This window comes from Diaphorina citri, unplaced genomic scaffold, assembly GCF_000475195.1.
Source record: "Diaphorina citri unplaced genomic scaffold, Diaci psyllid genome assembly version 1.1 scaffold1325, whole genome shotgun sequence".
NCBI lineage: Eukaryota > Metazoa > Arthropoda > Insecta > Hemiptera > Psyllidae > Diaphorina > Diaphorina citri.
In genome coordinates this window covers 20478-45411 of record NW_007378753.1, presented here as the reverse complement: position 1 = coordinate 45411, position 24934 = coordinate 20478, and the positions used below count along the sequence as shown (strand labels likewise).

Below are 24934 nucleotides of genomic sequence, written 5' to 3'. Positions count from 1 at the left end.
CAATGGCTGACGATTTTCTTATCGTTCCCGCTCACCAAGGCGTGGATTTTGTTCAGCAGGATCTTGTGTGGAAAGCAGCAGCAAGCGCCGTTAGAGAATGAACAGCGTCAGCACCTGAGGGAGAGAATAAAGAAAATAGTTTAAGGCCAGCCATTCACTATCAGGTAGACCTGACAGGTACAGCTGAAAAGGTCCGAATGTCAGGTCTACCTGATACCTGATGAGGACACACACTATCAGGTAGAACTGACTCTATCAGGTCTACCTGAGAGTGAGTGTGTGGACCAATGAAAACGTAGTTCTAGAGGTAGAAACACACTACGGAGTCAGAAAGATGTAGTGTGTCTCGTAATATTGTAGTGTGTCCACAAATCCTTTTAATTTTTTTTTTTTAATAAATTTAAGGAAAATGATATCTCCAAAATTGTCCAAATATGATAAAGATATTGCCAGAAAAAGTGCCGAATATGCTGAAATAATTCGAAATTTTGTGAAATATGATATACATATTATGTACCAAATTATTATGTACATACGACCTTGTTTAGACTGAGGGAGAAAAGGGACTTTTCAGTCTTATTCTGGCAGTATAAACAAAGATGCGGTCACAGGGATTTTTTTCTTTGATTTGAAAGTATAAACATATTCTACTCTAGAGAAGTTATGAGAGAAGACCCCCCAAAATCATATCCAAGAAACTCAGCTAAGAATAATTTAATAGCGTAGGTAAGGAAAGTCGTGTGATGTTGACACCATTTAATAGCATAGGTAAGGAAAGTCGTGTGATGTTGACACCACATTGATTTTCTTTACCTTGTTCTATTTTTTATAACAAGCACTTCGGACGGACTCACCTTGAAGTCGTAGCTGCTAAACACCACCTCCTCCATGGCGCGATTCCTATACTGTTCATACGGCTCCACCACTTTGCTGACCCGGAACTGCCCTCTCCCCTCCCCTCCTTCCTTCGTCTTCCCCTCTCCCCCCTTCTCCTCCTCGTCACCGCTATGAATCACGTTGGTGAAATACTCGAAGTCCAGCGCGTTGTATGTTACCTATGGAAAACAATTGAATAATTAATCACGTTTTTATGTCAGCTCCCATGATGCAGTGGTCATTGCGCTCGCCTTGCGACAGCGACAGAAAAATAAATGGGAGTCCATTTATTCTTTTCCGGTGACAGTAGAATTCCTTACCTGAAGGGTTTGTGATTTGACCGGGACAGGACCGCCCTGTCCGGGACTGTCCTCGTTATCACTGCTCGTCGTGTCGACTAGCACTAGACTGTTCTGTCCCGGTGCTATATGACCGGGGGGATGAAGGGCGGACTTATCGTTGAGGGCTGCGGACAGAAGAGTACTCCGAGCTGACGAGGTGCGGGACAGTTTCCTGAGGGGACAAACACAATGGAAGGGATATTTATAAATAGAATACAAATGGGATTTTTTTTTTACTTTTCTGAGATGCAGCAGCTCATTAACTGTCAGGATTATTGTATCAAACCAACACTCATGAATCAGAGAGCCAAATGGGATTTTTTTTTTTTTTTACTTTTCTGAGGTGCAGCAGCTCATTAACTGTCAGGATTATTGTATCAAACCAACACTCATGAATCATTATTTGTGTTGTCTCGCTAGGGGACGTTAAACAGAGAGAAGACTAGCGTCTCTGCTTTTAAGGACCAAGTACAAGTCCTCACGATGGTTGACTGCGGTGCGTGTGCGGTTGACGAGTCAGCCAACTTAAAATGGCTAGAGCTAGAGATCATCACCCCGGTGTATAGCAGATACAAAAAGACATCTTTTCTTTATTCTGCTATCGCCATTCGGCGAAAGCTAAAGCCGCTACAACAACAATCATTATTTGTGATAACGCAGAGAGCTTCTTCACAACTATCAAGGATATCACAGCATTACTAGAACCGGAAAAACTTCCGGTTCCGTCGGGAATCGAACCCGGGACATCCGGCGAACTAACCAAGTGCTTTAAGGTAGAAACACACTACTATCACGTCACGTCACGTGATAGTAGTGTGGTTATCCTGAACGAAATCACCTACAATATTATGGGAAAACTTTGAACTGCATCTTTCTAACTTCCCATGACTTTACGTGACGTGATGTGATTCTACCTTTAGTGATCTAATTTCATAAATGCCCCCCCTTCCTCACCTAGATCTCCGGGAGGCCCCACTCGACTTTTTCCTCCGCTGATTCTGCCCAAGCGCGCCCGCACACTGAACCTCGTTCGAGCGTTTCCTCACGCCCCCACTGGTTTGCAACGTACTGCACAGACACACCGCCTCACGCTGGGGGATATACGACGCCCCAGTGCCGGAGAGTGTGGTGGGGTCGGGGGTGTAGGCCCCAGGGCCGGATTGGGTGGAAGAGTCCAGACTGATGGCACTCTGGAGGGAGATGAGCAGCGAGGTGAACTCTTTGCTGCAGGACATGTCCTGGGAGAGGAAACGATGGTAAATCAATTAATGAGCATTACAACCTAGTTTTTTTTAGAACACTCTTTTTCTTCTTCCTCTTTTTATTTCTTTGCTTCTTCAAAAAAAAAGAGTCCAGACTGATGGCACTCTGGAGGGAGATGAGCAGCGAGGTGAACTCTTTGCTGCAGGACATGTCCTGGGAGAGGAAACGATGGCAAATCAATTAATTAATGAGCATTGTTACAACCTAGTTTTTTTTTAGAACACTCTTTTTCTTCTTCCTCTTTTTATTTCTTTGCTTCTTCAAAAAACATTGATTAAGCCTCGGTGGTGTAGTGGTCAAGGCGCTCGCCTGGTAAACAGGAGGAATGGGTTCAATCCCAGGCGAGGTATGGAATTTTATCCTGAACATAATTTGACCACATTAATATTGGTAGCCTACTGCTGGAGTAAAGGGACTTTTCAGTCCTATGTGAGCAGTATAAATAAACACTATTATTATTACCTGTACTCCCAGGGCGCACAGGACAGCCAAACATTTAGCGCCTCTCCCTCGGAGCAAATATTTCCGGAGATTGCCGAAGTCATCTTCGCCCGAACCCGAACACACCCGATGTACATCCACGAGAAATTCCGACGCGATGAGACTCACAACATGGCTGTTTGTGCTGAAAAAAAAGGAAAATAATAATAATACATAAAATAATGGTCAATAGGTTAAATCGGGATTCAACAATAGATGATGACAAAATGCTAGTAATTTCGGGAGATACCGAGTATTTCCGGAGATTCCCGAGGTCATCTTCACCCAAACACATCTAAAATACATCGTCATACAGCAGCCTCTGTGAACAAGTGGGTATCACATTGCCCTGGGTCCCGGGGCAAGTGATACCCACTTGTTCCTGGAATGTCGAAATTTTAGACATGAGAATTAAAAAAAAGAACTTGGTATTGTTGTGATCCCCTTTAGTTTCAAATATGTTAAAAAATGATTTACCTATTCATGGTGTTTTTTACATTTCTTAGTCCTTAGGTATTTTTCGAGACATTCTCTTCCACTCAACTCACCTGAATGAGGACAGGATAGTATCTCCTGGAATACCATCGTCTCGCTGTCGCAGTACTTCATGAATCACGTTCTCAAACCAGCATGATCTCTGAAACACAGTAAAGTTGATGGTTTAATTGATTAGTTCCTTGAAACTTGACTAGTCAGCGTAAAGAAAAAAAAACTCTACAGCGTCAACGCGTTATTTTCGACACCTAGAGTGTTTTTGATTTCGACGAACATACTACGAACACTTCCACCGCAAAGCCTCGGCTGGGATTGAACCCACAATCCCACGCCCTCCTGTTTACCAGACGAGTGTCTTGACCACTAAGTACACCACCGAGTTCTGTGCCTTCTGTACGTCAGTCGTCAACATTTAGAAGAACGTCAGCCATTTCAAAGTTCATATTCCATAATATCGTCAAGGTTTGATTAAACATTTTTCCTCTCTTACAGAGCTTGAAAATTTAGGACTGCTCTATAAGCGAAACCCCGAACTTGAAACGCTCAACTTTTCGCTCATTCGCGCTTCACGCGTAGAAAATTTATCAGTTCACTACTCGCCTAGCCTCCGTTTCGGATCGCTGACAAAGTCCGCCAAGATTTAAAACCATCGACCCGTTAACAACGCCTTTCCCACGTTACCCCGCCCCCCACCTCTCTCCCATGTCCTCCTACTTTGTGACGTCACAATTATTAGTTTCCATGAGCAAGAGTCTTGTATGGCCTTGTGTACGGCCAAAGCGTAGTAAACACCCACCTAGCTTTGCTAGTATAGGAGATAAAAGCTCGCCTGGCCTGCGGTCCATGAAAAAATTCACAACAACCTGGCTTAAAGGGACTTGGAAAAAAGAGTGTTTCCATTCGAGCAATGGGTGCAAAACTTCCTCTGAGCATTAGTCGGTCCATGAAAAAATTCACAACAACCTGGCTTAAAGGGACTTGGAAAAAAAGAGTGTTTCCATTCGAGCAATGGGTGCAAAACTTCCTCGGAGCATTAGTCAAAAATGGTCCATGAAAAAATTCACAACAACCTGGCTTAAAGGGACTTGGAAAAAAAGAGTGTTTCCATTCGAGCAATGGGTGCAAAACTTCCTCTGAGCATTAGTCAAAAATGCACTACTTTTAAGAAATGCCACCACAGCGAGAGGTCGATGTTGTGGGGTCCACGACTACATTGTAACAAAAGCTCATTTAGTTCTGAACTTAGTGATATTAATTTCAACAAGCTACGACAAGTTATAACAAAGTAATGGCCAAATCAAAGTCGTGGTGATATTAATTTCAACAAGCTACGACAAGTTATAACAAAGTAATGGGCAAATCAAAGCCGTCAGGTAACTCTGGACCACCCTGTACGATGGGTTGATGAGGGCTTGAAATTCAAGGTAAATGACGCGGGGAACTACACAGTTATTCTCAGAGACCTCAACCTTGGGGTTCGCGGGTTCATGGCCCCAGGGTGGCATCACTCTAATGTCTACAAAAGCTCATTTAGTTCTGAACTTGGTGATATTAATTTCAACAAGCTACGACAAGTTATAACAAAGTAATGGGCAAATCAAAGCCGCCAGGTAACTCTGGGTCACCCTGTATGATGGCTTGATGAGGGCATCCTGTCTTCCTCCTCTCTTCGATTTCGGGACGATAAGACCATAGCAGTTACAGTTCCCTCTGTCAAACCTCTTAAAAAAAAAAAAAGCCGTCAGGTAACTCTGGACCACCCTGTATGATGGGTTGAAATTCAAGGTAAATGACGCGGGGAACTACACAGTTATTCTCAGAGACCTCAACCTTGGGGTACGCGGGTTCATGGCCCTAGGGTGGCATCACTCTAATGTCAGATGGTGTGCCTGACGGGGGTAACTATACAACCTGGGGCAAACCCATCAAGCCCGGGAAAGGTAAGAACAAAAACTTAAAAATAAAAGGAAAAAAAGGAAAATAATAATAGTAATAATGAAAAAAACAGGTTTGATTAGATGATTAGAGAGAACTGTAACACCAGAGGTCTTATCCCAAAATCGAAGTTAAGAGGAAAGAATAAGAGAAAGCCAGCCGTTCCGCGAAAGAACCTTATTTCGTTTTTTGTTTGTCTCTCATTCAGGGAGTTTTTTTCACACATGCACTCTAATGTCTGATGGTGTGCCTGACGGGGGTAACTATACAACCTGGGACAAACCCATCAAGCCCGGGAAAGGTAAGAACAAAAACTTAAAAATAAAAGGAAAAAAAAGGAAAATAATAATAGTAATAATATAAAAAAAAACAGGTTTGATTAGAGAGAACTGTAACACCAGAGGTCTTATCCCGAAATCGAAGATAGGATGAAAGAATAAGAGAAAGCCAGCCGTTCCGAGAGAGAACCTTATTTCGTTCGTTATTTGTCTCTCATTCAGAGAGTTGTTTTCACACATGGGGGCCTCTGGGTACCATAGAATATGCTTTGGCAGCCAACGTGTTGAACTTAAAAACTCAGATTCCAAAAGGAAACCGGTTCCGGTTCCAGTCATATCCGGAAAAGGAAAATACAGATTAGGCTGACAAAAAAAAAAGTTCTTAACACTATATTGTTAACACTATAAAAAAAGTTCTTAACACTATACAGTAACTTAAAAACTCAGATTCCAAAAGGAAACCGGTTCCGGTTCCAGTCATATCCGGAAAAGGAAAATACAGATTAGGCTGACAAAAAAAAGTTCTTAACACTATAAAAAAAAGTTCTTAACACTATAGTGTTAACACTATAAAAAAAAGTTCTTAACACTATAGTGTTAAGAACTTACTACCATAGAATATGCTTTGGCAGCCAACGTGTTGAACTTAAAAACTCAGATTCCAAAAGGAAACCGGTTCCGGTTCCAGTCATATCCGAAAAAGGAAAATACAGATTAGGCTGACAAAAAAAAAGTTCTTAACACTATATTGTTAACACTATAAAAAAAAGTTCTTAAGACTATAGTGTTAACACTATAAAAAAGTTCTTAACACTATAGTGTTAAGAACTTTTAAGTGTTAAGAGCACACTATAGTGTTAAGAACTTTTTTTTTTTTCAAATCTATAGATTTGAACAAATGAAATACTCACAGTGTAAGTGTTGGGTTGCAAGGAGTTCTCGCATTCTGATTGGTTCTTTCATTTTGGGTCGATGACTCCTTGCTGCCATATTCAAATGGATAAGGTATAGGTGTTGATTTATACTGCTTAAATGGGATTGAAGAGTCAAATTACCTCTAATAATAAACAATAGTGCTTTAAACTGAAAACTTAGAACAAGAGATGTCCCAGTTTATGCTAACAGTTAAACAGAACATTCTTTATAATTTTGTTTACAAAATACCTATGCAGTTGGTAGTGCATCTGCCTTGTAAGTGCTAGGCCGCGGGTTTGATTCCTGCCCGGGGCGGATTTTATCCTGATGGGATAATGTTTGTTCTCGGAACGGCTGGCTTTCTCCTATCCTGTCTTCCTTCTCTCTTCGATTTTTGGGACAATAAGACCATAGCAGTTACAGTTCCCTCTGTCAAACCTTTAAAAATAAATAAATAAAAAAATACCTATGCTGGGGTTGAACCCATGTCCTCCTGTTAATCAAGGAAATGCCTTGACCACTACAACTGAGAGGCTGTTATATATACAGGCTGTTTTCAAAACTGAGTCCACTGAGCAAGGTTAGGAAAGGTTAAGGAAAGTAACCAATTTTTTATGTCCCACGAACCAATTTCAAGTATCTTGGGAAGAGCCGTGGAACAAATAGCTATACATATTGTTTTTGTGAGCCTATGTATATGCGAAATACCTCAATAAATGAGTGAATATCCTCATAATAATAATAATAATGTATAACTTATGAAAGTGGAAAAAAAGGAGTCAGTGGTCACACAGACATTTGAAATTACCACTCCAATGCAAAACTGTAGAAACAATATCCTATCTCACCTCGTCCGAGCTCATCTCAGCCCTGTTCATAAACACAGCCTAAGGCTTTTGGTGAATTTGCTGATGCTGGGTGTGTTTATGTACAGGGCTGAGATAAGCTCGGACGAGGTGAGATAGGATATTGTTTCTACAGTTTTGCATTGGAGTGGTAACTTAACCAAGGATAGCGTGGGACGCTGAGATGAGCTCGGACGAGGTGAGATAGGATATTGTTTCTACAGTTTTGCATTGGAGTGGTAACTTAACCAAGGATAGCGTGGGATATGTTGGGCATTTTTTCTAACCCTCTGTCCCGGCGGCAATTTTTAAAATTTATGTTAAGAACTTTTTTTTTTTCAAATCTATAGATTTGAACAAATGAAATACTCACAGTGTAAGTGTTGGGCTCACACGTAACAAACGAGCTCCAAATCTTCTTGAGTCGACTGGCCGGACGTGTTTCATCGAGATTACCGTCTGTCTCACCAGAGTGCGGCGCTGTTGCACTCACAGTCGGCGCTGTTTCACTCACAGTCGTCAAGGCAGGGACAGAGCTACCCGGAAGTTTCTGCACGGAATCTAGCAATCGTTCAAAGGCACGGGTTTCATTTCCGTCTATTTCACAGGAGAGCGGTGCTGTTTCACTGACAGTCGTCGGGACGGCTGATGTTTCACTCACAGTCGGGACGGCTGTGTTCTGTGCGGAATCTAGAGTGTGTTCTGCTGTTTCATTCTCTTCCATTGGCACAGGACGGGGGTGGTTCACATGAAACCGCGCTGTTCACGAGAGAGAGTGTGTTTCGAAGTTAGATCTGAAATGAAACAGATAAGAGGGGTTTTACTTTAAAAAATAAATAAATGAAGGAGGAGGAGGAGGTGGAGAGGTTTGATAGAGAGAACCGTAACTGCTGACAAAGAGAAAATCCTTAAAATAAATTTATATATAAAAAAAAAACTGATTTTATTCTTTCTTCTTTAAGGTTTGATAGAGGGAACTGTAACTACTGAAAGCCAGTAAACCTGATTTTATTCTTTCTTCTTTGAGGTTTGATAGAGGGAACTGTAACTACTGAAAGCCAGCCGTTCCGAGAACGAACATTATACCATCAGGATAAAATCCGCCCCGGGCGGGAATCGAACCCGCGGCCTAGCGCTTACAAGGCAGACGCACTACCAAATCACAGTATTTCATTGATTGAGTTTTGTAATTCATTGATTGTATGAAGCTACTACATTCATTCCGAGGTTGAACGGAATCTAATTTTAGACCCAATCAATTTAGTGAGCAGCAGAGATGTATGAAAAATTCATAACTCAGTATAGATAAGAAAAAAAAGTAGATAAAATACTGAGTATTTCTTTGAATTTTAATGTATTAATATCTAGCTCTTCTTCTCTTTACTATACACTTAACTGATTTCATGGAGTACCTATGAGAGGAAATGAGATTTTTTAAAGAGGTTTTTTTTATAATAATAAAGCGTTTTAATTACAAGCTCATTCACGCCTTAAAGAGGTTTGATGGAGCGAACTGTAACTGCCAAGGTTTTATCGTCCCGAAAGCGAAGAGAGAAATAAGACAGGTTAGGAGAAAGCCAGCCGTTCCGAGAACGAACCCTATCCGATTAAGATAAAATCCACCCCGGACGGGAATCGAACTCGCAACCTAGCGCTTACAAGGCAGAGTGAAAATTTGGACATACGTACGTAAAATCCCATAGGTACTACGTAAGTATAAACACTGGTAAACGTGAATATGGCCTTCAATCTTTTCCTTCCTAGACTATTTCTCAAAGAAAACAACCATAAGGTGATCAATAACAAATCTGTTTGTTCATTGATTGTATGAAGCTACTACATTCATTCCGAGGTTGAACGGAATCTAATTTTAGACCCAATCAATTTAGTGAGCAGCAGAGATATGTGAAACATTCATAACTCAGTATGTAGATAAGAAAAAAAAGTAGATAAAATACTGAGTATTTCTTTGAACTTTAATGTATTAATATCTAGCTCTTCTTCTCTTTACTATACACTTAACTGATTTCATGGAGTACCTATGAGAGGAAATGAGATTTTTTAAAGAGGTTTTTTTTATAATAATAAAGCGTTTTAATTACAAGCTCATTCACGCCTTAAAGAGGTTTGATGGAGCGAACTGTAACTGCCAAGGTTTTATCGTCCCGAAAGCGAAGAGAGAAATAAGACAGGTTAGGAGAAAGCCAGCCGTTCCGAGAACGAACCTTATCTGTTTAAGATAAAATCCACCCCGGACGGGAATCGAACTCGCAACCTAGCGCTTACAAGGCAGCTGGCAGAGTGAAAATTTGGACATACGTACGTAAAACCCCATAGGTACTACGTTGGTATAAACACTGGTAAACATGAACATGGCCTTCAATCTTTTCCTTCCTAGACTATTTCTCAAAGAAAACAACCATAAGGTGATCAATAACAAATCTGTTTGCAAGGCCAGCCACTCACTATCAGGTAGACCTGACAGGTACACCTAATCAGGTCCGCCTGTCAGGTCTACCTGATAGTGTATGTGCTCATGAGGTATCAGGCACACCTGACGGACGGACCTTTTCAGCCATACCTGATAGTGTGTGTGCTCATCAGGTATCAGGTAGACCTGACAGGCGGACCTGATAAGGTCTACCTGATAGTGAGTGGCTGGCCTAAGAACAAGGTATCAAAGAGAAAAATCGCCATGAATCATAGAATCATAGATTGAAAACAAGTAAATATGTTTATAAGGAAAATTACTGATGAGTTTGTGAATTAGCATTTGTCTGAAGGTTGTTATGTTGCTTCTTATTTTGCGAAAGGGTTTTCCTAGACCTAGAGGGAATATAATTCATAGAAAAAAAATGACAGGTTACTTTGCTGCAGGACATGTCCTGGGAGAGGAAACGATGGTAAATCAATTAATTAAAGAGCATTGTCAACTGTAACTGCCAAGGTTTTATCGTCCCGAAAGCGAAGAGAGAAATAAGACAGGTTAGGAGAAAGCCAGCCGTTCCGAGAACGAACCCTATCCGATTAAGATAAAATCCACCCCGGACGGGAATCGAACTCGCAACCTAGCGCTTACAAGGCAGAGTGAAAATTTGGACATACGTACGTAAAATCCCATAGGTACTACGTAAGTATAAACACTGGTAAACGTGAATATGGCCTTCAAAGCCTCGGTGGTGTAGTGGTCAAGGCGCTCGCCTGGTAAACAGGAGGAATGGGTTCAATCCCAGGCGAGGTATGGAATTTTATCCTGAACATAATTTGACCACATTAATATTGGTAGCCTACTGCTGGAGTAAAGGGACTTTTCAGTCCTATGTGAGCAGTATAAATAAACACTATTACAATCTGTTTGCAAGGCCAGCCACTCACTATCAGGTAGACCTGACAGGTACACCTAATCAGGTCCGCCTGTCAGGTCTACCTGATAGTGTATGTGCTCATGAGGTATCAGGCACACCTGACGGACGGACCTTTTCAGCCATACCTGATAGTGTGTGTGCTCATCAGGTATCAGGTAGACCTGACAGGCGGACCTGATAAGGTCTACCTGATAGTGAGTGGCTGGCCTAAGAACAAGGTATCAAAGAGAAAAATCGCCATGAATCATAGCATCATAAATTGAAAACAAGTAAATATGTTTATAAGGAAAATTACTGATGAGTTAGTGAATTAGCATTTGTCTGAAGGTTGTTATGTTGCTTCTTATTTTGCAATAAGGTTTTCCTAGAGGGAATATAATTCATAGAAATAAAATGACAGGTTAATTGCCAAACTAGTTAGCTTGCCAGCAGCGACTGTCTTGTAAGCGATAAAGTTCGCCCCGGGGCGAACTTTATCCTAAACAAATAAGGTTCATTCTCGGAAGGGCTGGTTTTCTCCTATCCTGTCCTCTCTTCGATTTCGGGACAATAAGACCTCCGTTGTTACAGTTTCCTCTATCAAAGCTCTCTCGAAAAAATAAAATCAATCCCAGGCGAGGTATGGAATTTTATCCTGAACATAATTTGACCACATTAATATTGGTAGCCTACTGCTGGAGTAAAGGGACTTTGCAGTCCTATGTGAGCAGTATAAAATATAAATAAACACTATTATTATTACCTGTACTCCCAGGGCGCACAGGACAGCCAAACATTTAGCGCCTCTCCCTCGGAGCAAATATTTCCGGAGATTGCCGAAGTCATCTTCGCCCGAACCCGAACACACCCGATGTACATCCACGAGAAATTCCGACGCGATGAGACTCACAACATGGCTGTTTGTGCTGAAAAAAAAGGAAAATAATAATAATACATAAAATAATGGTCAATAGGTTAAATCGGGATTCAACAATAGATGATAAAAAAATGCTAGTGATTTCGGGAGATACCGAGTATTTCCGGAGATTCCCGAGGTCATCTTCACCCAAACACATCTAAAATACATCGTCATACAGCAGCCTCTGTGAACAAGTGGGTATCACATTGCCCTGGGTCCCGGGGCAAGTGATACCCACTTGTTCCTGGAATGTCGAAATTTTAGACATGAGAATTAAAAAAAAAGAACTTGGTATTGTTTAGTTTCAAATATGTTAAAAAATGATTTACCTATTCATGGTGTTTTTTACATTTCTTAGTCCTTAGGTATTTTTCGAGACATTCTCTTCCACTCAACTCACCTGAATGAGGACAGGATAGTATCTCCTGGAATACCATCGTCTCGCTGTCGCAGTACTTCATGAATCACGTTCTCAAACCAGCATGATCTCTGAAACACAGTAAAGTTGATGGTTTAATTGATTAGTTCCTTGAAACTTGACTAGTCAGCGTAAAGAAAAAAAAACTCTACAGCGTCAACGCGTTATTTTCGACACCTAGAGTGTTTTTGATTTCGACGAACATACTACGAACACTTCCACCGCAAAGCCTCGGCTGGGATTGAACCCACAATCCCACGCCCTCCTGTTTACCAGACGAGTGTCTTGACCACTAAGTACACCACCGAGTTCTGTGCCTTCTGTACGTCAGTCGTCAACATTTAGAAGAACGTCAGCCATTTCAAAGTTCATATTCCATAATATCGTCAAGGTTTTATTAAAGGAACGGCTGGCTTTCTCCTATCCTGTCTTCCTTCTCTCTTAGATTTCGGGACGATAAGACCATAGCAGTTACAGTTCCCTCTGTCAAATCTCTCTCTCTCTCAAAAAAAAAAACATTTTTCCTCTCTTACAAAGCTTGAAAATTTAGGACTGCTCTATAAGCGAAACCCCGAACTTGAAACGCTCAACTTTTCGCTCATTCGCGCTTCACGCGTAGAAAATTTATCAGTTCACTACTCGCCTAGCCTCCGTTTCGGATCGCTGACAAAGTCCGCCAAGATTTAAAACCATCGACCCGTTAATAAGGCCTTTCCCACGTTACTTCGCCCCCCACCTCTCACAATATGACTGACCACATCTTCTACTATCTTAATCAGGGTGGACAGGATCCCATGATATTGGATGATGTACTTGACGAACTCCCTGTAATAGTAATAGTGTTACTTTTATTCGACAATATTAACAAATTAACATGATTAATAACAATTAAATGCCGTTTCTTTGTGTTATCACTTATCATATCACAACTTTTGGTGCTCACTGCAGCATAGTAGTACTTTCCAAATATCTCAATAATCCAGCGCTCAATATTTACCTACCATGCTGGCACCAGTCACTATACACATTTATATTACAGAGCTACTCAGTTTCCTGACGAGGCTGAGTGGGCCCCGCAACGGCTAGTCACGGAATCACTGATTTGCATGACAAAGTTTTGACCTCGCCGGGAATCGAACCCGGGTCTCCCACGTGCAAGCCGAGTGCAGTGACCACTACACCATGGGAGCTGACCCCATTTATTAATATTTTTTTTTTTTACCTGTTATGCTTGATCTTTCCCAGACACGTATTATGGATGAGCAGACATAGACACAATAAGGCTTTGATACAGATACTAACAGTATCTCTCAACAGATGTGTAAAAATAGGTAAATAAATAAACTTTTTTCTTTTTTCAAATATGTAGTCCGCAAATGTAATAGAAAGTCGTGTGATGTTCACACCAGATTTTCTTTACCTGTTATGCTTGATCTTCCCCAGACACGTATGTATAAGCAGACACAGGAGCGCCTTGATACGAATACTAACGGTATCTTTCAGTAGATGTGTGGACAGCTGGAGAGTGGACAGGTAGTCTAGGGAGAACTTGAGGATGTGGAGGAGTGGATGTGATTGGATGGAGGAGATGGAGAGGTCAGAGGGGACTTGGGCCGAGCGGACGAGGTCGGTGAGAATGAACAGCGTCAGCACCTGAGGGAGAGAATAAAGAAAATAGTTTAAGGCCAGCCATTCACTATCAGGTAGACCTGACAGGTACGGCTGAAAAGGTTCGAATGTCAGGTCTACCTGATACCTGATGAGGACACACACTATCAGGTAGACCTGACTCTATCAGGTCTACCTGAGAGTGAGTGTGTGGAACAAGGAAAACGTAGTTCTACAGGTAGAAACACACTACCATCAGGATCACGTTACGTGAAGTCATATACCCTTCTATCAAATGCTTCCATCTCTTTTCTCTAAAGTCCTCCTCAAACTTATCCCTCAAACTCCAAAAAAATCCAAGCACCCTACAAGAACTTTCTTTTTATCTTTAACATGAAATCTAATGAGATAATACAAACATTATAGGTAGGCTCAACACACAACACATTAATCTCTTACATTGTGTTTGTCTCAAGAGGTCCCTATTTACCTACACAATACCTACACTGTTGTCTTCTCCTCAAGAGGTAAACAACAATGTATTTTTTCAAGTGCGTAAATATTTGATTAGCTAATCACTGAGAGACTGAGACAGACTCTCCCAACTTAGACAACTTAAGAAATCTTTACTTTGTCTGAAACAAAAATATTTGTTCAATCCAAGTGCAAGACAGAAGTGCATAGCACTGAGAACTTGAGAAAGGAATCAAAATTGCATTGGACTTTGGATCTGGAGGTTGGTGGTTCAAGTCAAAGTCAAGTCATAAAATTTATCAAAGTGTAATATTTGTGACAAGCAGCATTTAAGTATGCTTAAACACAACTAAAAATTCCTTTTCTACTTTGTTTTTGTTTTTACAAAGTAGAGGGATTTAAAGAGTGAGTGAGTGAGTGAGTTAGAAAAAAAGAACCACTCTTTTTAGTGGTCTTCTCAGTCAAATAATCACATCAGGATCTGACCTACATACTGACTGAATAGACTCTAAGCCTGCAAAAGTATCTCCTCAGGATCTTGCTCAAACAGGACTAAAAAGTTCTGATCACAGTATTCCACAGAAAAGTAGTTCTTTTATGTAACTTGCTCACTCACATCTATTATACCTGAGTGGTTACATAAAGATCATGTTACATAACACAATTTCAGTTAATCATAGACTTTCAGCTATGGGTGTATATTAGATAGTCACATGGCCACAAACAGGACTAAAAAGTTCTGATCACAGTATTCCACAGAAAAGTAGTTCTTTTATGTAACTTGCTCACTCACATCTATTCTACCTGAGTGGTTACATAAAGATCATGTTACATAACACAATTTCAGTTAATCATAGACTTTCAGCTATGGGTGTATATGAGATAGTCACATGGCCGGTATCATGTTTTTTCCACAATGAAATCATTGGTGTGAACACAAGGTCACAATAAAAGAATAGGTGTATGGTATACTGTGTCTGAAAGAGTGGGTTTATGGATCATGTATAGGTACAATTGTTAATAGTTTTACTTGAAGACAAAGGAGGTGAAATATTACAGATAGTGGAAACTGATAGAAAATTATATTGCTTCTGATTTTAAACAATAGCTGGTAGGCCCTACTAGCTGGCATTTGTGGAATACAATTTTGCCAAAGAAAACCTTCCTAAGAGGAAAAAAGCCAGCCGTTCCGAGAACGAACATTATCCCATCAGGATAAAATCCGACCCGGGTGGGAATCGAACCCGCGGCCTAATTAAATCCGCCCCGGGCAGGAATCGAACCCGCGGCCTAGCGCTTACAAGGCAGACGCACTACCAACTAAGCTAACTAGGCTGGCACTTTCCATTCTAGGCATGACCCCCCATAGTACTTCGTTAAACAAATATTTCACTCAATGAAACATGATACTGTTGGGCTTATACCTACGTAGACCTCAGACCTTCACCTATTCATTCGTATGGACATCCGTACCGTAGGTGTGAAACATCAATCAAGCCTTTTCATTGATAAAGTGTGATTTCAAGGAACCTTTACTGATCTGTTTCACTCAATGAAACATGATACTGTTGGGCTTATACCTACGTAGACCTCAGACCTTCACCTATTTATTCGTATGGACATCCGTAGGTGTGAAACATCAATCAAGCCTTTTCATTGATAAAGTGTGATTTCAAGGAACCTTTACTGATCTCTTAATTAGATATCAAAGCTGATAGACTTTGAAAATTACATGATTCAAATAATACTGCTACTTCATCATACCTCATTTCACAAGTTTGATAAGATTCATTTCCTTGTTTTAATGCCTGATTTGATTTTCTATTTTAATTAGAGAATTTTCACTGTGTTAAATCTTCCTTTCTTTTACTCTTTTTCCCAATCATACTTGGGGTCGGCATTATCCTCCTTTATCCTACCCCTACATACCCTTCTGTCAAATGCTTCCATCCCTTTTCTCTAAAGTCCTCCTCAAACTCCAAAAAAATCCAAGCACCCTACAAGAACTTTTTTTTTTATCTTTAACATGAAATCTAATGAGATAATACAAACATTATAGGTAGGCTCAACACTAACTTTTCACTGTGTTAAATCTTCCTTTCTTTTACTCTTTTTCCCAATCATACTTGGGGTCGGCATTATCCTCCTTTATCCTACCCCTCCATACCCTTCTATCAAATGCTTCCATCTCTTTTCTCTAAAGTCCTCCTCAAACTTATCCCTCAAACTCCAAAAAAATCCAAGCACCCTAAAAGAACTTTCTTTTTATCTTTAACATGAAATCTAATGAGATAATACAAACATTATAGGTAGGCTCAACACTCAACACATTAATCTCTTACATTGTGTTTGTCTCAAGAGGTCCCTATTTACCTACACAATACCTACACTGTTGTCTTCTCCTCAAGAGGTAAACAACAATGTATTTTTTCAAGTGCGTAAATATTTGATTAGCTAATCACTGAGACAAACTCTCCTGAGTTAGACAACTTGAGAAATCTTTACTTTGTCTGAAACAAAAATATTTGTTCAATGCAAGACAGAAGTGCATAGCACTGAGAACTTCAGAAAGGAATCAAAATTGCATTGGACTTTGGATCTGGAGGTTGGTGGTTCAAGTCAAAATTTATCAAAGTGTAAGGGGGAATGATATTTGTGACAAGCAGCATTTAAGTATGCTTAAACACAACTAAAAATTCCTTTTCTACTTTGTTTTTACAAAGTAGAGAGATTTAAAGAGTGAGTGAGTGAGTTAGAAAAAAAGAACCACTCTTTTTAGTGGGACCTGACCTACATACTGACTGAATAGACTCTATAGTTCAGAGGTTGGATTCCAGAACAGGTAAGGTGGACATCGCCTTACCTGACTTTGTTTCACTGTCGGAGGAAGCACTGTGCAATATATTTTAAAGATTCTCTACCAATCCATTGCACATGTGACATGTTTGGCAACAATGCCTATTTTTTCGCTGTCACATTGATCTGGACACACTATAGGTATGTATTAGCAACCAAAGTAGCTGAGAGGCAGAGTTCAGAGGTTGGATTCCAGAACAGGTAAGGTGGATATCGCCTTACCTGACTTTGTTTCACTGTCGGAGGAAGCACTGTGCAATATATTTTAAAGATTCTCTACCATTGCAGATGTGACATGTTTGGCAACAATGCCTATTTTTTTTTGCTGTCACATTGATCTGGACACACTATAGGTATGTATTAGCAACCAAAGTAGCTGAGAGTCAGAGTAGAAAAGGAATTTTTAGTTGTGTTTAAGCATACTTAAATGCTGCTTGTCACAAATATCATTCCCCCTGAGAGGCAGGACGTTGGACTTGTGATCTCAAGGAACTCAGGTTCGAAACCACCAGTTGTCAAAAAAAAGTTTAGGGTGTATTTCACCAATATTTTTTCAGCCCTTAATAGGAATGTTAAGCTAACAGCCTGTTAAGTTCTATTTGACTTCTATAGGCTTAACAGGGCTGTGAAGCTAACAGGCTGTTTTAGCCTGTTTTTTTAATCGGAATTTTTGAAAGAGGCGGAATCTGTATGTGTTGTATAGTTGTAAAAGTCCCTATCCATTATTTGTTTAACAATAGGGTCCTCGTGTCCTCTCTTTGGTTGGAATATCAATCTGTTTATCGAAACAGGGTCCTTTGTGTACAATAGGACTCGTGTATGTACATATTGTACAGGTTTCAGGTTTTGTTAAGTAAATACAGAGCACTTTGAGAGGTGATAATATTTCGATTTTGAGTGACACTTTTTTTCCCCACTTCGTTCGTTTGTCCATGTCTGTAAACCTTAAAGGTGGACAACCTACCTATCTTCCCTCTTGTGAGACTATATATCCCCCCCCCTTTTTTCCCCCAAGGGAAGAGTATTAACGGAGGTCACCACCTACCTCGGTGGTGTAGTGGTCAAGGCGCTCGCCTGGTAAACAGGAGGGCGTGGGCTCAATCCCAGCCGAGGTATGGAATTTTATCCTCAATATAATTTGAGAATTTGACCACAATTATATGCCGATCTTAAATAAATAAATGCCGTTTCTTTGTATTATTATATCCCAACTTTGGTGCTCACTGTAGCATTGTAACATTATCCAAATACCTCAATAATCCAGCACTCAACCTACCATGGTGGCACCGGTCGCTATGCGCATTTATATTACATAGCTACTCATTTTCCTCACGAGGCTGAGTGGGCCCCGCAACAGCCAGTAACTTAATCAATCATTTGCATGATGCAAATTTTTTAACCCCACCAGGAATTGAACCCGGGTCTCCCACGTACAAGGTAAGCGCAGTGACCACTACGCCAAGGGAGCTGGCCTTAATAATAATAAAGTGATACTCTATCATTTTCTCCCCCCACAGGTATCTCAAGTCCGGGCAACACCAGTTCGAGCACCGGCCCGGCCAACTTCGAGCCGGGAATGTTCTCCAAGCACATTCCCGGCCCGGCCCCCAAGGAGAAACTCGACCCACTGGGCCGGGAAAAGCACAAGGAGGGCGGGAAAGTGAAGAAGGAAAAGAAGAAGAAGGAGAAGAAGAAAAAGCATCACAAGAAGAAGCACAAGCATGAACATAAGCATAAGGAGAAGGAAAAGGGAAGTGGAGGGAGCACTGTGCAGTCATCTTCTGAGCGAGAGAGGGGGAGCAAAGAGGAGAAGAGAGACGAAGAGAGGAGTAGGGAGAAGGAAGGAGGGCGGGAAAGTGAAGAAGGAAAAGAAGAAGAAGGAGAAGAAGAAGAAGCATCACAAGAAGAAGCACAAGCATGAACATAAGCATAAGGAGAAGGAAAAGGGAAGCGGAGGGAGCACTGTGCAGTCATCTTCTGAGCGAGAGAGGGGAAGCAAGGAGGAGAAGAGAGACGAAGAGAGGAGTAGGGAGAAGGAGGGAGAGAGGGAAGAGGAGAGGAAGGGAGAGAGGGAAGAGGAGAGGAAGGGAGAGGGAGATAGGGAGAGGGAGAGAGAGGAGACGATGAGTACGGGATCGAGCTCGAATGAGAGTTTTATATCCGTGCCTGGGGATGAATTAGAGTGAGAGAGAGAGAGAAAGAGAGAGAGAGAGAGAGAGAGAAAGAGAGAAAGAAAGAGAGAAAGAGAAAGAAAGAGAGAGAGAGAGAGAAAGAAAGAAAGAAAAAAGAGGGTTGATTCATAGTCATATGGATTTTTTCAATCCCACATTGTACATACTTAGTTGTAAATTTTATATAAATACATATAGTTCAACCAGATCAATGTGACAGCAATGAGTGATCAACCCAAAATGAAGGAACCAATCAGATTGCAGGAATAAGAGAGAGAGAGAGAGAGAGAGAGAGAGAAAGAGAGAAAGAAAGAGAGAAAGAGAAAGAAAGAGAGAGAGAGAGGCCGACACCATCGACCATCGCAGAAAAAAATACTCAGCCCGATTTCTTGATTTTCTGCGAGGGTCAGTACTATGGTCAAGGCTCCGTTTAGGACGCTTCTATTCATTAGCATGGTTTGTTTATTTTCTCTTGGGTCGGTACTAGGCGAGGGTCGATACTATGGTCAAGGCTCCGTTGAGAAAGCTTCTATTCATTAGCATGTTTTGTGTATTTTCTCTTGGGTCGGTACTAGGCGAGGGTCAATGGTCGGTTCTCCGTTGTGACCCCCAACTGAGTATGTACAAATCAATAACCTTATTTTTCACCTCTCACCTCCAGTGTTCTCCTCTCTTCCACCCAACAACGAGGTGATCCCGTCCGTCCTCCACACCCAGGATAACGTAGTCAACATGGAGGTGGTAGACTCCTCCCCCTCCTCACCTCCAGCTAAGAGGCCACGCCCCCTGGACGAGTTGGGCGGAGCTAGGATGGGTCTGTCCCATGTCCATTCTAAGAGTGACGATTTGGACCTGATATCTGCTGAAGATAATGCGGTATCCCAACCCGTTGAAATATTTGCAATCGAAAAACGAGTACGGCCACAAACGGCGATCATAGACCATGGACCATAGACCCTTGCCGAGACCATCGACCATCGCAGAAAAAAATACTCAGCCCGATTTCTTGATTTTCTGCGAGGGTCAGTACTATGGTCAAGGCTCCGTTGAGGACGCTTCTATTCATTAGCATGGTTTGTTTATTTTCTCTTGGGTCGCGGCACTAGGTGAGGCTCAATGGTCGATCAAACTACCGAAGCCAGAAGATACCTACTTGAATCCATATCGAATCCGGATTCATTGGATTCGATGAATGAAAAAGAAAACCTATTGTTAAAAAAAAAAAACTTCAGTTTGTTCAGTTTATAAGGTTTCTACATATATGTACCTATTTACCTATACTTTTGTCTGCGTTACCTATATATACCTATTCATTTAAATTACATATACCTACTTTTTTGTCTAACTTCAAGCATTGATACCATGTCCCAAAACGTTTAAAAATTAATAGTAGATACCTACCTCTGTGATTAGTCACCTTATTTTTGTGAATACCTACTTACAAGTTTTAAAACTTTCAAGTGTTATTCCTACCTAAGTAGGGAGGGAGCCAGCTTTTGAACCTGTGTGAGAGCGTGTGTTTTGGTAAGTAGGTACCTCTATAAGACCTTATTTGTTGACGTGATGTTTCCTCACGCACGTAGTTTTATTATTTTTAACGCACGTACCCAATATGTATGTAGGTATGAAGTAGTTTTATTTATTATTATTATCTCGTTATCAGTTGATTATCTCAGTAGTTTACATTGTAGGTATCAATCTATCAATGTTTTACTTACGAACGAAAGACGCTCCCTAAATGACCTAAACAGTTTTATTTTTATTTATTTATTTATTATTATTATTATTATTTATTTTTTTTTGAGGTTTGATAGATGGAACTATAACTGCTAAGGTGTCTTATCGTCCCGAAAGGGAATAGAGAAGGGAGACAGGATAGGAGAAAGCCAGCCATTCCTAGAACGAACCTTATCTGTTTATGATCAAATTCGCCGCGGGCGGGAATCGAACCCGCGGCCTAGCGCTTACAAGGCAGACGCGCTACCCTCCAAACTAGGCTGCATAAGTAACCTCACCCAAGTGAGCGCAACTAGTCCATTATGACTGAGAAAGGCCGGAAGCTAACCATTACGTACCTAGATGGTCACCCATCCGTATACTTTCCACACGCAACGTTGCTTAACTTCAGTGAGGCCGTGGTTATGAACAGGGCTGAGATAGGCCATTCTGAGATGTTCTTGGCAAGTGTAAAATGATGTGGTAACTTAACACGCCTTCATGAGCGTGTAAAGTTGGCGGGAAATTCGAAATTTCATTGCTTTGGGCTGACATTTAAGTTTTGGTTTTGGCTACAAAAATTTTACGAGTAGATGCCCTTCGCACTCAAGCTTTGCTTATTATTATTATTTATATTTATTTATTTTTTTAAGAGGGAACTGTAACAACGGAGCTCTGATCGTCCCGAAATCGAAGGAGGACAGGATAGGAGAAAGCCAGCCGTTCCGAGAACGAACCCTATCTGTTTTAGGATAAAGTTTGCCCCGGTCAGGAATCGAACCCGCCACCCGCCCTTACAAGGCAGAAACATTACCCTTCAAGCTAGCTATGTAGGCTTTATATTTGACAACAATCTATTTCAATTTTTTAACTGGAATCAAATGGACTGGGGCCAAATGGCCATAGTTTTGTTTGAGGGATGGTTAGGTTAGCCCAGCTAAATTAGACTCATGTGGTGTGTAAAAAAAAAAAAAAAAAAAAATAGAAAGTACCCAGACTAAAAGTGATATCATCAGTTGGCAAACGTACAGACTAGTACAGAGCTAATTATTTATTTATTACTGAAGAGGTTTGGTAGAAGGAACTAGAACAATGGAGATCTTATTATTCCAAAATCAAAAAGAGAAGGCAGGACAGGAGAAAGCCAGCCAGAAAGCTTTTATTTTATTTTATTTATTTATTTTTCGAGAGAGCTTTGATAGAGGAAACTGTAACAACGGAGGTCTTATCGTCCCGAAATCGAAGAGAGGACAGGATAAGAGAAAACCAGCCCTTCCGAGAATGAACCTTATTTGTTTAGGATAAAGTTCGCCCCGGGGCTTGAATCAAACCCACGACCTGACGCTTACAAGACAGTCGCTGCTGGCAAGCTAACTAGTTTGGCAATCAACCTGTCATTTTATTTCTATGAATTATATTCCCTCTAGGAAAACCTTATTGCAAAATAAGAAGCAACATAACAACCTTCAGACAAATGCTAATTCACAAACTCATCAGTAATTTTCCTCATAAACATATTTACTTGTTTTCAATTTATGATTCTATGATTCATGGCGATTTTTCTCTTTGATACCTTGTTCTTAGGCCAGCCACTCACTATCAGGTAGACCTTATCAGGTAGACCTTATCAGGTCTACCTGATACCTGATGAGCACACACACTCAGGTATGGCTGAAAAGGTCCGTCCGTCAGGTGTGCCTGATACAGCCACTGAGAAAGCCAGCCGTTCCGAGAACGAACCCTATCTGTTTAGGATAAAGTTCGCCCCGGTCAGGAATCGAACCCGCCACCCGCCCTTACAAGGCAGAAACATTACCCTTCAAGCTAGCTAGGCTTTATATATTTGACAGCAACCGATTTCTATTTTTTAACTGGAATCAAATGGACTGGGGCCAAATGGCCATAGTTTTGTTTGAGGGATTGTTAGCCCAGCTAAATTAGACTCGTGTGGTGTGTGTCGTAGCATGCCCATCCCGTAGTATGTCCCTCATTACAGTTCTACCCCATGTCTACATTATATCCACAGTCATCTACTGTGTGGTACATGTTTGTATAATTTCGCTCTCCCTATCTCTAATTTGTGGAAAATGGCTTATTAGTGATTGTTCTGTGTCGTAGCATGCCCATCCTGTAGTATGTCCCTCATCACAGTCCTACCCCAAGCCAGCCGTTCCTAGAACGAACCTTATCTGTTTATGATTAAATTCGCCGCGGGCGGGAATCGAACCGCTTACAAGGCAGACGCGCTACCCTCCAAACTAGGCTGCATAAGTAACCTCACCCATGTGAGCGCAACTAGTCCATTATGACTGAGAAAGGCCAGCAGCTTACCATTACCCAGATGGTCACCCATCCGTATAACTTCCACACGCAACGTTGCTTAACTTCAGTTACCACTCCAATGCAAAACTGTAGAAACAATATCCTATCTCACCTCGTCCGAGCTCATCTCAGCCCTGTTCATAAACACAGCCTGATCTATTTAATCCCATGTCACGAAAGTTGGACGATGTAAACGGAGCGTAGAACGCATCAAACTTGTGCGCATGTGCAGAACGAATTGCGTCTTTTTATTTCAAATCAGCTGTTCGAATGTAAACAAAAAATGTTTTTCATTCCAGAAATATTTTTCTTGAAGGCTGAAAGCATGTCAGTGTTACATAATTAATTTCATTAAAAATTAATGCTATTGTGAAATGTTTTACTTGTTTTTTGTTTAATTTGTGAATATGTGAGTGATTTGCTCTAACAACAGCTTTGAAAAACTACGTAAGTCTCTCCCTAGTGAAAGCATGTCAGTGTTACATAATTAATTTCATTAAAAATTAATGCTATTGTGAAATGTTTTACTTGTTTTTTGTTTAATTTGTGAAAATGTGAGTGATTTGCTCTATCAACAGCTTTGAAAAACTACGTAAGTCTCTCCCTACGTTCTTTACTTTGCGAAAGTCCCATTTCGTTTGGTGATGGTATCTAATCATTCAAATCTTGGTCATGCCTCTAGTGTTTACATAATCAGTGATTTCCTCATGTAAAATTCTACTCGTCCGGTTTAATCCATGTAAATGTTATTCAAATTTGTCTAGTTACTCTTGAAATTCAAATGGAAATATTATCAAGATAGATTGAAGTTAATCAGTGATTTCCTCATGTAAAATTCTACTCGTCCGGTTTAATCCATGTAAATGTTATTCAAATTTGTCTAGTTACTCTTGAAATTCGAATGGAAATATTATCAAGATAGATTGAAGTGCCTGAACATTGTAAAGGTAACTCCTATTTTCCCAAGGTCTAATTTTGAACAATGTTTTTCCTTATTTCACCACCTGAAGAGGTCAGGGGTCCTTGAGGAAACCTCTTGATTTCCCAGCTTCCTGGTGTTTTTACAACTCTTTTTATGAAAGGATAGGGTAAGTTTCTTTGACTTGTCTGTTCCTAATATGTACCTACCTTCTACCTGTCAGTTCTTGGGGTTGGGAACTACAAAAAGGAATAAATATTGTGGTAAAAGGCTTTCTTGGTTGATTGAATTAACTAACTACAGTATAAAATTCTCTAAATGTATCATACCTACTACCCTCCCTATATTAGTCTTTAAAGCTGTTTTCATAAAGACATTTTCCTGAAACCTCTTGATTTCCCAGCTTCCTGGTGTTTTTACAACTCTTTTTATGAAAGGATAGGGTAAGTTTCTTTGACTTGTCTGTTCCTATGTACCTACCTTCTACCTGTCAGTTCTTGGGGTTGGGAACTACAAAAAGGAATAGAATAGATATTGTGGTAAAAGGCTTTCTTGGTTGATTGAATTTACTAACTACAGTATAAAATTCTCTAAATGTATCATACCTACTACCCTCCCTATATTAGCCTTTAAATCTGTTTTCATAAAGACATTTTCCTAGCTAGGTACCTTTAGATAAGTAGGCCAAAGAAAACCTTAGGAGGAGAAAAACATTGTGTGAGAATACTTTTCTTTTATATGCATATTCATCCCATGACC

At 40.6% G+C, this 24934-nt stretch overlaps 2 protein-coding genes and 1 long non-coding RNA gene across 3 annotated transcripts; 1 reads left to right on the top strand and 2 right to left on the bottom strand.

Moving 5' to 3' along the window:
- Nucleotides 1-90: 90 nt before the first annotated feature.
- On the bottom strand, nucleotides 91-9807 carry LOC113469983. The gene is made up of 8 exons (XM_026828085.1): nucleotides 9752-9807; nucleotides 7802-8222; nucleotides 3509-3597; nucleotides 2943-3105; nucleotides 2172-2455; nucleotides 1197-1389; nucleotides 855-1055; nucleotides 91-114 (listed from the first exon to the last, which is right to left on the bottom strand). Exons 2-8 carry the CDS (start codon nucleotides 8150-8152, stop codon nucleotides 91-93), a joined length of 1305 nt encoding a protein of 434 aa, XP_026683886.1. The 5' UTR covers nucleotides 8153-8222; nucleotides 9752-9807.
- A 487-nt stretch (nucleotides 9808-10294) lies between these two features.
- LOC113469981 lies at nucleotides 10295-12191 on the bottom strand. Its single transcript, XR_003393224.1, has 3 exons — nucleotides 12092-12191; nucleotides 11536-11698; nucleotides 10295-10313 (listed from the first exon to the last, which is right to left on the bottom strand). It is a non-coding gene; the product is annotated as an uncharacterized LOC113469981 (long non-coding RNA).
- A 6284-nt stretch (nucleotides 12192-18475) lies between these two features.
- On the top strand, nucleotides 18476-19323 carry LOC113469980 (UPF0329 protein ECU05_1680/ECU11_0050-like). Its single transcript, XM_026828083.1, has 2 exons — nucleotides 18476-18484; nucleotides 18565-19323. The coding sequence occupies exon 2, from the start codon at nucleotides 18624-18626 to the stop codon at nucleotides 18966-18968; it is 345 nt and encodes a 114-aa protein (XP_026683884.1). The 5' UTR covers nucleotides 18476-18484; nucleotides 18565-18623; the 3' UTR covers nucleotides 18969-19323.
- The last annotated feature ends 5611 nt before the right edge of the window (nucleotides 19324-24934 follow it).

Bases quoted from the DNA above. Each gene is read 5' to 3' on its own strand.
- LOC113469980 (XM_026828083.1), top strand. From the start codon at position 18,624: ATGTTCTCCAAGCACATTCCCGGCCCGGCCCCCAAGGAGAAACTCGAC.
- LOC113469983 (XM_026828085.1), bottom strand. From the start codon at position 8,152: ATGGAAGAGAATGAAACAGCAGAACACACTCTAGATTCCGCACAGAAC. The intron at 1,390-2,171 runs GTGAGGAAGGGG...TTGTCCCCTCAG, and splicing joins GGGGCCTCCCGGAGATCTAG to GAAACTGTCCCGCACCTCGT. The intron at 115-854 runs GTGAGTCCGTCC...TCTCTCCCTCAG, and splicing joins TTAGCAGCTACGACTTCAAG to GTGCTGACGCTGTTCATTCT.